The 13880-nt window shown below is 42.9% G+C and overlaps 1 protein-coding gene across 2 annotated transcripts in view; it reads left to right on the top strand.

Annotated features, from left to right (window-relative positions):
* Positions 1–480: 480 nt before the first annotated feature.
* The window catches only part of MICU2 (mitochondrial calcium uptake 2), a 241111-nt gene continuing 227711 nt past the window's right edge, over positions 481–13880 (top strand). For both annotated transcript variants that reach the window (XM_033948674.1, XM_033948672.1), the window contains exon 1: positions 481–1038. In XM_033948674.1, coding sequence (XP_033804565.1) covers positions 844–1038 — 195 coding nt within the window. In that variant the 5' untranslated portion in view covers positions 481–843. The remainder of the gene's footprint in view (positions 1039–13880) is intronic.

The following is a 13880-nucleotide window of genomic DNA, read 5'->3' as shown; positions in this document are numbered from 1 at the left end:
AATGGATGGAAGAAATTGCATTAAAATTAGTACTATTATTATGGGGCGGAGCTTGGGCGGGGAATACTCAGGTTGATATTTGTTAGACTAGGGCAGGGGTAGGGAACTCCGGTCCTCGAGAGCCTTATTCCAGTCGGGTTTTCAGGATGTCCCCAATGAATATGCATGAGATCTATTTGCATGCACTGCTTTCAATGCATATTCATTGGGGACATCCTGAAAACCTGATTGGAATACGGCTCTCGAGGACCGGAGTTACCTACCCCTGGCTAGGGGGTACTTGGCTTGAAGAAGTTGAGAAACTCTACCTTAAAGGGTAGATCTATAACTAGGTGCCTGCATTTGTGTCCCTTGTGCATGTACTGTAAATGTATAGAATATTAACACTTACACTTACAAAGTGTACACTTTGGAGCCATAGCTGCGACTTCCTTTTATGTGTAAAGGGGCTTAGAGGAAGTCCAGCTATGGCTTGTGGAAATTAACGTGAGCAACTCAGGCATGAGTATACCGTGAGGCAGGGAAGAGCTCAGCTCAACTGTGAATGCCCTAGGGGTTAATACTGTAAAACTTCTATCACAGATCAAACTACGGCACCAGAAGAAAGTAGAATTAAGAGAAGGAAATAGGTAGGAAAAAGAAACGTTTTCGGGGGAGCGAACTCTGTAGCATAAGGTGAACCATTAATGCGGAGCAGGCGGCCAAGAAAGCGAACAGCACGCCGAACGAACTGACCACCAGCACCGGCCTCTACCCAACGTCACCGCGCGCCAGTCAGTGAATCCGCGCGTTCATTTGCTCTCGCGAGACGCAGCTCAGCCAGTCTCGGTCACTTCCGTGAAGATGGCAACTTGGAGGGCAGCGGTAAATGGGTTGAGGCGGGGGTTAAGTGGGTTGCGACCCCGCGGGAGATCGGCCACTGGGCTGCTGCTCGTGCTTGGGGGTGGAGTAGCATGGTTCGACGGCAGATGGGCCTGGAGTGACCGGTGGAAGAGCGTGGACGGCGGTGGCCTCCAGTTCTTCACAGTGTGGGCTCAGGTAAGGGACTCTCTCACCTGTCAGCAGCATAAGGGAGGGGCGTTAGTGGTTTCTGTACAATTTAATGCACGGAACAGGTCAGCTCAATATGGGGTGTGTTCGTGGGGTGTGACATTACTAGCTTCAGGACAAATGGAGAAAGGAAGGGCAACTGCAAGACAGGTGTCTGGTCTTTTAGGCTCCAAAAAATACATTATCCTTTAGTTTTAATGAAGAAAGATTCCCAGGCAGTAGTTGCAGATCTTTATTCTTCATTGAAACTGCCTTTTCTGATTTAGTTCAAGCATATTCCATTTTAACCAGGAAGGAGAAAAAGTATAATCCTTTCTTAAACAAAATAGTGAATAATGTATCTTAAATGTTTGTATGTTCTTGGCTTATTGAGTTACTTGCTAATTAGTATCTAAAAACTAAAAGTAAAAACTGAATATTGTCTAATGATAAAATCATTTAACTATTGTGTTATTCAGTTTGTGTTAATTTTTAAAATTATATATGCTTGAAGAGACATAACTTTTCTGTATCAAGCCTTTATAAAATCAACACATTACAAAGAGATAGATGGAGATTGAAAATATAGTAGTTTGTTGGTAGTACTATATTACTGAATGCTTGTGAAAGAAACAGCTTGAATCTGGTGTCTGTTGGAGATACGATTTGCAGGTACACTTATAAAATAGTGCCAGTACCTATGAATTTTGCAGAACAAAAGATGTGCATATGGTTTGAAAAGGTTGGGAAACACTGAGTTAGATTACTGTAATTCACTTCATTCTATATCCTACTCACTTTCTTGTTTGTTTTGTAGGTCCTTTTTGTTAACTTTGGACCTCTTTTATAAAGCCAAATAATGTGGGCTGGCACAGTAAATGCACTGAAGCCAACATGGATTGAACAGACTTTGGTGCATTTGACATGTGGCACTCGCTACCGTAGCTAGATAAGAGGCTTTTTGCCAGTGGACTAAGGGCAGTATAAGTCTATCATAAACATAAACTTCTAGTTACTCTATCCCCCCAAATAAGTATTTGACTAAATTAGAAATAATTCAGAATATTGCTGGTTGTTCTCTAGGCTTTATTCTTGGAGCCAGGTTTCACAAAGGTTAAATGTTGTGCATTTGGCTGCAGCTGAATTTAGGGGCAGATGTAAAGTTTTATTAATGGTCTTTAAAGTTCTACTTAATATGGACCTTAAACACTTTGTAGGATTGTGTACACTAGTATTTCCCTATCAATACTCTACAGTACTCTATAAGCTATTGAAGTTAACCATATTAGAACTAAGAATGTTATTCTTTTAGATGGGTCTAATGCTTTCAATGCATATTCATTCGAGAAATCCTGAAAACCCGACTGGATTGCGGCCCTCAAGGAGGGACTTTAAGATCCCTGGTCTAAGACAATTGGTACATGTGACAATTGATAAATTGGTAGGATGCAACAATTGTTAGTACAAACTGCATGCGTCAAAACACCTAAAAACGCTATTTTTGCTCAAAAATTGATTGTAAGACTTACCCCCTCTTTTACTAAGATATGCTAACCCAGTGGTTCCCAACCCTGTCCTGGAGGACCACCAGGCCAATCGGGTTTTCAGGATAGCCCTAATGAATATGCATTGAGCAGATTTGCATATCTGTCACTTCCATTATATGCAAAACTCTCTCATGTATATTCATTAGGGCTAGCCTGAAAACCCGATTGGCCTGGTGGTCCTCCAGGACAGGGTTGGGAACCACTGTGCTAATCAAATTAGCACGCGTTAAACACTAATGCGTCCATAGACTAACATGCACGTGTTAGCATTTAGCACGCACTAATCGGTTAGCGTACATTAGTAAAAGAGGGCCTTAGTTTTTTAAAAAGTTAATTTATAAAAAGTGAATTTAATAACATGTTTATATAATTTACAATTCCCAGACAAATTATAAGCAATACCATGAAGAAAATGATCAGGTCGTTTTGTGCAAATTTTTCAACCATATATTTGATGTGTTTGTCAAAGTCAGCATATTTCTTTTTCCTTTGCTCCTATTGGCCAGCTAACAGTTCAATTCTGCATTCAAAAAAACGCCTGTTCGCTTTTGAGAGCAGCAATCAGACGCAAAATAGTTGGGTGATAACAAACTAGGGAATGAAAGCAGCAATGCCATGTCTCAACGGAATTATTTGATCTAGGTAAATTGTTTAAAACTTTCATAGTTGTTCCAAACTCACAATGTAAAAATTCCTTCCCTGTGTCGATTTCATCATATTCTGCCTCGATTTGTTTCCTCAAAATAATCCACTATGACTTCTGCTTTAGTAAGAAATTTCATCATCAGTAAGTCAAAATATTCTAGGACTCTTATCAGTGGGAACAAAAGATAAAGCAGGAAGCATTCAGATTTTTAAAGCAAATTCAGAATCATTTGATTACTGCTGTTGAAGACCAGCTGCTTGTACTTTTTGGAAGTTTAACCAAATACACTTTAGCACTAACTATTCCCAGATATCTTATTATATCAATTTTGATGTAAAGCCATATGATGCCCACTTGGGAGTGGGAAAGAGGGTGCGTCTTATGGACTGAATACACTGCACCCCTCCCCCCCCAGGGACCAGGCAGGAAGCGCAAAGATTGTGCTACTGCATTGTGCATCGCTTTTCTAAGACAAAGGCAGCCGTCCAGGAGACCATGCTGGACCACCACCACTAAAAAAGGTACCGGGCTGCGGGCTTTGGGCGGCTGCAGGCTTCCCAGCACCAGACTCACCTACATGTAGAGGAGGAAAAACCAAGAAGAAAAAAATTCTGAAACAAATATTTTTTTCTTGGTTTTTTTCTCCTCTACAGGTGGGTGAGTCTGGTGGTCCAAAAAATACGGTAAATGCTGAGTCGAACCATTTCTTTGATGATCTTTTGATTCTTTTCCTGCATTTGAGTGGGGCTAGTTTATTTAAGATTTGTTCATTAATCGATTTCCAATGGACAAGGAAGTTTTGGTCAGGGATGGAGAGGGATAGTAATGTTATCTATTTCATTCCAGTATGACTCAGAGGCTACTTTGTTTTCATAATAAGAGGCTACTTAGGGGTTGGTTTGGTTATTGATATATATTTCAAGAATATGGTAAATTCTTGGAGTAGGTGGTCTGACCAAGGTACTTTGGATAGGGGATTAAATTCTAGGTAGCTTGTGCTTTTTGCTAAAATGGAGGAGGCAGGTAGATCTAACTGATGACACTTTTCATGTGTGGATTGTTGAAACGGGTTTGAAGTCTAGCATTTAAGAGGTCGAGGAATTTCAGGGTTTGGGAGTTTGAGATTGAGTCTCCTATGATAGAGTCATATTGTACCATGGTTCTTGAAATGATGTCTGAAAATTGTGGTTCAGCTTCTAGCCACTTTCCAGGAGGGATGTAGCAGATGCAGCAGATGGGGCGTTGGGAAGAGACACAATTTATTTCTACCATTAGTAATTCTAGTGAGGTGAGAGTGTTAGATTCCATGATTTTGATGTAAAAAGATGATTTGTGCAGGATCGTCAGACTGCCGCTTCCTTCGATCAGGTCTCGATAGGTAGATGATTTTGTAATCTACTGGGCAGAGTAGTTGTAATCTGGGGTCATTTTGCATTGTTATTCATGTTTCAGTTAGGAATAGAAAGCCAGGTTATAATTAATCGATTAGATTTTTTGTGATTTTACGCGTGTTGACCACTGATCTCGTGTTAACATATCTACATGGGATTAGGTTAGTATGACTTCATTAGTGTAAGTGGCTGAGATTCTTATTAGTTTGTCCTGGTTTGTTTTAGTGATGTGAATGTGGCATGGTTTTTGGTGTCTAGGGAATCAAACGGTGTTGGGATTACTCAGTGCATGTGGTTGGTGCAGTTTATCATAGGGTGATTCCATGATGGGACTCTGTGTTCTGATGAGTTATGTGATCTACTGCTTGGAGAGATGGAGTAGGCTTTGGTTCGTCTGGTGCTGATCAGTAGGCAGAGAATTGTTATGAGATTGGGTGGGTGCTGTAGATGTATTTGAGTGAACTTGCATTCAGAGATTAGTATTCTGTAGCAAGTAAGTTTGGTTAGGCACTGTAATTATATCTGAGTTGGCTCACATGAGCAGAGATTGGTTCACTATAGCCTATAGTTGCTATAATTGTGTCTGAGCGGGCACCATGAGTAACATCAGCATGGGGGGGGGGGGGGAGTAGAACGATTTCTCCCATACCAGCCCAGACTGTCTGCTCCTCTGATGCTTTTTTGGGCCACTGTTGTCATTTGGAAGTTTTAACAGGTAGCTCTTTAAGAATGAGGGGCTGCCCCATCCTGCCTGTTTCCACTGGAATTTGGTTGTAGCGGGCCCACAAGTGACATCTATATTGGGGAGGCAGAGCAATGTTCCCATTCCTGCCCCAACTCATTCTGCTCCTCCAATCCTTTTTGGGCCACCACAGTCATTTGGGGGCTTCAACAGGCAGCTCCTTGTGAATGAGGGGCTACCCCAACATTCTGTCTGTTTCACAGTGCCCTGGAAGATGGTTGTCATGGATTCTGCAAGTGATGGCGGCATCGGGGAGGTGGAGAGATTCTCCCACTCCAGTCCCGAATCTCTCCGCTCTTCTGATGCTTTTTAGGCCACTGCAGTCTCATTTGGGGGCTTCAGTGGGCAGCTCCTGGTGGGTGAGGGGTTGTCCTGATTTTCTGCTCACTTCTCGGTGCCCTTGAGGATGGTCGTTGCGGGCACCACAAGTGACATCAGCGATGGGGGATGAAGCAATTTTTTCACATTGGTCCCGACTCCACTCCTCTGTTACTTCCCAGCACTATCTATGCGACACATGAGTTCCACCGCCTATGCACCAGGCACACAAGTGACCAGGCGATCCTCACATCCACCACCACCCAGCTGTCTACATGTTAATGAAAAATTGCAAAGTACAACAGCTGTTCTAATTTTCCCTTTCTGTGCTGAAGACCCTGGAGACATATTCTTAGTATGAGATGATATTGCATCCCTTGGTGGGCAGGCCCTGGCGACAGAATAATTTCCTACTGCACTAGGGTGATGCTCTCTCTTTTCTTTTTTTTTTTTTTTTAGGAGACCTCTCTCCTCCAAGGCAGCAGAGGTGCTGCCAGATTGGAGGTGGGACTTTTGTACAACATCCCTGTAGGTTCCCTCTATATACCTCTCTGTCTCCGTCAGCTCCTCCAAATCTACTACTCTAGCTTTAAGAGAACAGACTTGTTCTCTGAGAGCTAAGAACTCTTTGCATCATGTGCACACATATATCCTCTCACCAACTGGGAGATAATCATACATGTGATACTCAGGGGAATAGCACCCCTCTCGTTACTGGACTACTGCCTGCATCTTAATATTATTGAGCTGTTTATTAAACCTTGTTAAGGTGCTAGGAATATTAGACTAGTATAAAGAGCCAAGATTATATTCTGTGCTTTATTTAGTGTTTGATTCTTAGCAAATAATAAAGTGTAATAAGAGTTTGTAGTAAACACGCCTCCTGTTATCTTAATTAGATTAATTGACTATAAATGATAAGAAATGTGCTAGGGATGAGCAGGAAACATAGAAAGATGAAGGCAGAAAAGGGCTATAGCCCATCAAGTCTGCCCACTCCATTAAGTCTGAGTACTAATGACCTAGTTCCTTAACTCAACCCTCGTAGGGATCCCACGAGGACGTCCCATTTATTCTTAAAGTCAAGCACGCTGGTGGCCTTGATCACCTGCACTGGAAGCTTGTTCCAGTGATCTACAACCCTTTCTGTGAAGAAATACTTCCTTATGTCACCATTAAATTTCCCTCCTCTGAGTTTGAGCGGATGCCCCCTTGTGACCGAGGGTCCTTTGAGAAAGAAGATGTCTTCTTCCACCTCGACACGTCCCGTAATGTATTTAAATGTCTCAATCATGTCCCCCCTTTCCCTGCGTTCCTCTAGAGTGTAGAGCTGCAATTTGTTTAGTCTTTCTTCATACGAGAGACCCTTGAGCCCTGAGATCATCCTAGTGGCCATCCGCTGAACCGACTCAACTCTAAGCACGTCTTTACAGTAATGTGGCATCCAGAATTGCACACAGTATTCCAGATGAGGTCTCGCCATGGTTCTGTACAGTGGCATTATGACTTTTGGTTTGCGGCTGACGAAGCTTCTATTGATACATCCCATCAGTTGCCTTGCCTTGGATGAAAACTGAGCTAGGCTATCTGTTAATACTATAGGTGTGACAGTTAGGTTTCTATCTCTGGAGAAAGTTAAAAGTTTAAAAATGATGGGGAAAAGGTTTTTATACTATGGAAACTAGCTAATAAATAATTTTTAAACTGTCTTTATAAAGGAACCTACAATTTATCTTTTATCCCAAAATTATCAAAGCACAGAGCAAAATAATGACCTACCTCTCTCTCAACCAATTTATTTGTAGCATTTGTATTCTGTATAGTGCAGTGTTGAAGCTCTCAAACTACTTCCAATGGATTAGATTGGCTGAATCCTTAATTGTGACAAACCAGTAGTTGTGGAAAAAAAAACCCTCAATCTGTATAAATTGATTCAATGATAGATTCTTGGGTACCCTGGGAGGTGGTCTGTGCTTTTATTGTTGATAGCAACCGAATAAAAACATTGGAACAGTAGTATAACCTTTTCAACGAATATATATTTTATAATGACAAAGTATTACTAAATTGGTTTTGTTTTCTGAATGAATACCTAATGTAGGGTCTCTATTTAAAGGATGATAAAAGATTATATCATTTAATTACTGTAACATGTATTTTGTTTTGATATACTTCTTTTTGCTATGCATTAAGGGCCTAATTCTATATATGATGCCTAAAAATCAGCACTGGCTAGAATGGTGCTTAGTGTGAATCTACAAGGTGGGTGGATCAAACACATTCTATAATGCTGTTCATAACTTTATGAATGTCCATGAGCCGCCCCTGCCCATGCACTTTTTCAAATTTGTGCCCTACAATTGGCACCTTTTATAGAATCATGCTTTCCAAGTTATGCACATAATTTTTAATTGTTGCCATCAATTACAAGGTGTTAATTACCAATTAGTGCTGATTAGACCAATAAATCAATTTTTGTGCGCACCAATCTCCACGCACATATTAGTATATCATCATTTCTTTAGCAACAGCAGCAGATGAATCCAGAGACCAATGGGATAGCACACATCTACCAGCAGGTGGAGATAGAGAAACTGATTAACAGGTGGTCCTATTGGCTGGCACTCCTCCTGTATCTCCAGTATGCTCTATCTCCCAGCAGGTGATGGTCGCTATTCGAATAGCTCCTGGATTCTGGCTTTGATTGGAACTTTATTTTCTCCTGTTGAGGTTTCTCTTCAGTGAGACTGCCATTCTGTTTCTCCTGTTGAGGTTTCTCTTCAGTAAGCTGGCAATACTATTTCTCCTGTTGAGATTTTCTCTTCAGTTAGACAGAGGTGTCCGGCTGAACGGTGCCGGCTTTAGGGGTTACACCTGGGTCCCCGCCTCACCCTCCCTCCATTGCTAGAGGGTCTGACTGGGTCTCAATTTTTTCTTCTTTCCCTTCTCTGTTTAAAAAAGAAAAAAAAGGAGACCACAGTTGCTACATTCTGCCCTGTTATTGCTGCACAACCAGCTCTTACTGGCTTCAACCGGCCGTAACAACAAGCTTGTGAGTATGCATGTTTTTTTTTTTACTGTTGTTTGAACTTCAGGTTCTGTTTGGGAGTCTTAGTACTGTGGGTTCGGTCAACGTTTGTTTAAGGAATGGATATTTTATGAGGCTTAAGTTTTATGACTAGAAATCTGTTGGGGCCGGAACTTTCCCGCCCTTTGCATGCACGCGCTTGGTTTCCTTGTTGGTTACAGCGCTACAGTAGCAGTGTGATTTCATGCTTGCACTTGTTCTCCTTGTTGGGCTTCAGTGCAGCAGTAGTAGTCCTGTTTATTCTGAGGTTCTCTTTCGTCGGTGTTTGTCACGGTCATGTGCAGCTGATTGTGCAGGTGCCGGTTTATAGCAGCGCGCATGAGATGGGACATGTTTTTTCCGGCGCTGTGGGAAGCACCGCACCATTCTTCTGGTTATTCCCCGAGTCTGATTTTCTTTCTATGCAGGCCGCGGCAGGGTAAATTTTGCGAGGCTTGAATCCGACTATGTTTCTAGGAGCGTTGATGCAGCGGCCATGTGTCAGCGAGAATCAGGCGTGCGCTTGGATCTCCGGTGATGGCGGGAGAGCTGCAGCATTCCGGTAGTTTATTTCCAGTTGACTTTGGTCAGGGTATGCCGCGGCTTCTCTCCTTTCTGGTTCAGACAAGTTGTACATGTTTCACCAGCTTTGGGACAAGCTTCGGCAGATTTATATGTCTATGTCTGTGTTCCTGCTGTATTCCCTTGAAGGAAGCTGCTAGTTTAATCGGACTCTGGGGTTAGCACTCAAGGGGATTACCAGACAGACTCTGACCTGTGCTAGGTCACCCAGTCTCGGTTTGTCTCCGGACTGAGCCGACATACGGCAACTCACGGCACAGTGAGATCAGCAGTAAGATAGTGCCCTGTATTTCACATGGGTATCTCATTGTCTCTCTTGGGGTCCCTGCAGATTGAGCCTTTGCCTGTTTGTAACTGTCCTTCTTATTTGGGCCTCTGTGCTGCGCTGCATGTGTCTAGTAGTGGCATAGGATATATATGCCTAAAAGTAGTACAGTTTCCAAGTTCGGGCTGTCTCTATGGGCATAATGACACTTTTTACATCTTCCTGCGGCCAGGACTCTCTTTCTCTATTTCTGAGAGGGCCTGGACTTCAGATTTCCATGCTTATCAATCACGCTGGTTTCTCCTGTCGCCATCTTCTCATGGCACATGCTAGACGGACCCCCCCGACCAGACAGGAAGGGCTGTGCAGCTCCTTCTAGCCAGGAGCCAGTTACCTATTCTATCAAACCCGCGGAGGAGCACGTGCTATGTGAGCTTTGTCTGATACCTGTTAGGATGCTGTTGTTTTCCACGGGGCGGTAGATGCAGCATCTTGATTGCGTCTAGTACGTATTCACTTTAAAGGACATACGTATTTCGCTCACGTTGCATGGAGTTTTCATGGTTCCAGTTTTCATGGTTCCAGTATACTCCTCTTTACATTGTGAAACTTGATTTTTCCTAGGAGAATTTCTTTCTTCTTACAGATCCTACCGTTCTCATCCTGCCATTCCCTGACCTTTTGCACTTCATTCTGAGGGGATCTTGATTTCTTCCAATGACTCTTCAGGCTTTCTCATGAGGGAGAAGATGCTATAATGTCAGGTCAGGGGGCTGTGAACATTTTTCAGGATGCTTGCAACTTTGCATCCTCCTCAGGTTTCCGGTTCGTTCTTGGAGTCTCCTATGTTTTGTGTTTCCCTTTTAAGTGTTACTGGTCCTCAGGGCAGTTCTTGTAGTTCTTCATGAAATAAGGGACATTGTTCCACTTACTACATGGTGCTCAAGACGGGGGCATTGGGCAGGCTGGATCCCATTCTGCTGAATTAGTTTCTCAGGGTTACACATTTTTGCAGAAAAACTGGGAGAATATTTACATTTTCACTATGGACTCCGAATCGGCACTAGGTTTGCTTGCCTCTCTTGGAGCTTTTGGGTTTAGCACATGCCATTTCGCCTACCCAAGGCTTCACGAACATTTTAGAAAATGTGGGCAGTAGTACTGTTTTGGCACTACCAGGCGATTCACCTAATTTCTTCTTGACTGACTTCTTGATTCTGATGTCTTCCAGTCGGGCTATTTGACTGACCTGAAAAGGGTGGTTTCTTTTCCTCAGTTCTTTGGACGTGAATCTTCGAATTTGCACTGCGCTCTTTTCTCCTGTACTATTTGTAGGTATATCGGGGAGATGTTTTTATTCATATAGGAGAGAAATGTGTTTCTTCCCAGAGACTAGGGCGATGGGTCACAGTCTCAGGTTTGCATTCTTCTTCGGTCACCATGACCAAGAGTACAGGTTCTAGGATCCATGTTGCTGACTCCACTGGGAACTTTGGCTTGCTTTCCCATTATAACGCTACAGCAGTCGCTTTTGTTCCGGTAGTTCCCGGTATCTCAGGATTCCAATTATTTGGTAGGCTCCTCAAGCATCGCTCTGTATGATTTGGTGGTTCAGCGATATTTCTCTTTTCAAAGGCATGCCTCGGTCTTTGCTGGACTAGCTCATGGCCACCAATAATCCTGGGCTGTCGGGTTGGGGGGCTCGGTGCCTTCCATCCTCAGCTCCAGGAGTCTGGTCTTAAGAGGCGACTCAGTACTTGTTCATTCTTCTACTCTGGCGCATTTCTGGAGCATCAGACCATTCTTCTGGAATGACACTGAAGGTCTTTTCAGTCAGTATTATGATGGGGGTATTTCTCTACAGCCTGGGCATTAGGTGATGTAATCAGTTGGCAGGTAAAGTTGTGGTTCTACTTCAGTGGGTGGACCCTCATCTTCCTCTTCTGTTGGCAGATCATTTTAAGGGTCAGGAAAACAGTTTGGATAGGCTTTCTCTCTGTGAAATCTGTGCATGGCCCATTTATTGTATGTTACAGTGTACAGTGCTGTGTACGCTCTAGAAAGGGTAAATGTTAGTACTAGTGAAATCTTCTACATCCTGGATATTGAGAATTTTGGCTCAGGCGTTCCAGCTCTTTTTATGGAAGTGAGATCTCCTGGAACTAGACCTCATGGACTCATCTCAAAATTCTAAGCTTCCTAGCTTCTTCAGCGGGCATAGGGAGTGGGAGTCAGAAGGGGTAGCAGCATGGCTTCTTTCTCGCCTCTGGTTTCTCTTTTTTCAGTGTTTTCCCCTGGCTGATGATGGCTTGGATATGCCATCTCAAGCTCGCTTTCAGGGCACAGTATTTGTAGAATCTCTGGATTGGCTGCGCCATCCTTGCTATACGGATCTGATGAGTCTTTCGACAGCCAGACTGTTGAGTTTCCTGGTATCTCTGGATTTGCTCACCTAGGGTCTGATCAACATGAATATTCGTACTACTTTGGTATTGCGACCTAGCTTTTGAAAAGTCATGGCTGACGCGTAAGGGTTATGCGAAGCAGGTTGTTTCTTCTCTTATCCAGGTGATACAGACGTCTTCACCTGTGGCTTCTGCTTCCTTTTGGAGGTTTTTCCTTTCTTGGGTACTTCTCAACATTTGCACCCTTCCAGAGTTCTTTTTTGGCACAAGTGTATTGCCAAGAGCTTAGCGTTCAATTCCCTTCAGCTTCAAGTGCCATTCTTAGCTTGTTACAAGGGCTAGGTATATTGCTCTTCGATTACTTCTCAGCTTCATGTAGTTCAGTTCCTAAACGGAATACTTGTACACCTCTTAGGAAGCCCTGTCCGGAGTACAGTCTTAAGGTACTTCTTCGCAGTATACGGAAGGCTTTATTTCATCCTTGTCTTTTGAGACTCTAAAGGGCTGTGCCGTTGAACATGGGGTTTCTTGTGGCCATGGCTTCAGCTCGGCGGTTTTCTGAGTTGCAGGCCTTGTTTGGCAGGGATTCCTATTTCTGATTTACAAAATCTGGGGTGTCAGTTCGGACGGTACCATAATTTCTTTCTAAGGAGGTGTCAGCCTTTCTTTTATGACACTCTCACTTTTCCTTCCTTCTTCCTGGGAGGAGAAATGGGGAGACGTGCTTTTATTCACTGCATTTTTTGAAAGTGCGTAGCGTTCTCCGCGAGCTAGGTTTCTAACAACTTTTAGTTGTTTAGATCACCTTTTTGTATTCTTCACGGAACGCCTCAAACGTATGGCCGTGTCCAAAGCCTCCATCGCTCGATGGGTCCAGGAGGACATTCTTTACGCTTGCTTGATGGCAGGGAAGCGGTTGGTGAAAGAACTTCATGACCATTCCGCCAGAACGATGGCTACTTCTTGGACTCGGTCCAGAGATTTTTTCCTTGGAGGAGTTTTGTCTCGTGGCTACTTGGTCTTCCGAGAGTGCTTTCTCTCAGCATTACTGGTTGGATGTGGGGGCGCATGCGGTAGATGTGTTTAGTGCTTCGGTTGTTGCGGAGGCAGCATTTGTTTCCCACCCAAATTGTGGATTGCTTTGCTACATCCCATTGGTCTCTGGATTCATCTGCTGCTGTTGCTAAGGAAGGAAAAATTATGTTCTTACCTGTTAATTTTCTTTCTTTTAGACGCAGCAGATGAATCCAGAGTCCCACCCTTTCTGGATATTGTCTGTCGGTTTTTTCTTTTCCAACTTTCGAAGTTTGTTATTATTGATGGTTGTATTCTGTATTATTGCCTTTTGAGATTTGTTATGGGAAAGAAGTTTTTTACATGCTATGCCTATTGATGGTTACAGATGCTTGGGCAAGGAGCTATACTGGAGATACAGGAGGAGTGCCAGCCAATAGGACCACTTGTTAATCAGTTTCTTTATCTCCGCTGGTAGATGTGTGCTATCCCATTGGTATCTGGATTCATCTGCTGCGTCTAAAGGAAAGAAAATTAACAGGTAAGAACATAATTTTTCCATACAGAATTTGGGGGTAAGTAGTAATTATAAACCAATCATACAAGCAGTTTCTTCCTCTTTTTGTGCAGGTTTGATTGACTATAGTAGGATTCTGTAATACTCTTGAATTCTTTCTTTAGTTCATTATAAAAACAGATGAGCATTTTTCTGCATATTTTTTGCAAAAAATCACGATACACTGCTGTGACACTTCTTCTACATGGAACTTTGTCAGTGATGATGATGATGCCTTCATGATCATAAGCAAAAATCATCATTTTTTTTACTTTTGATTGAGCTTATCTAAATTTTTTTGGTCATGGGGAAGATGGA

Source organism: Geotrypetes seraphini, chromosome 6 (genome assembly GCF_902459505.1).
Source record: "Geotrypetes seraphini chromosome 6, aGeoSer1.1, whole genome shotgun sequence".
NCBI lineage: Eukaryota > Metazoa > Chordata > Amphibia > Gymnophiona > Dermophiidae > Geotrypetes > Geotrypetes seraphini.
The sequence above is the reverse complement of the archived record's forward strand: the minus strand, read 5'-3'. Positions and strand labels throughout refer to the sequence as shown.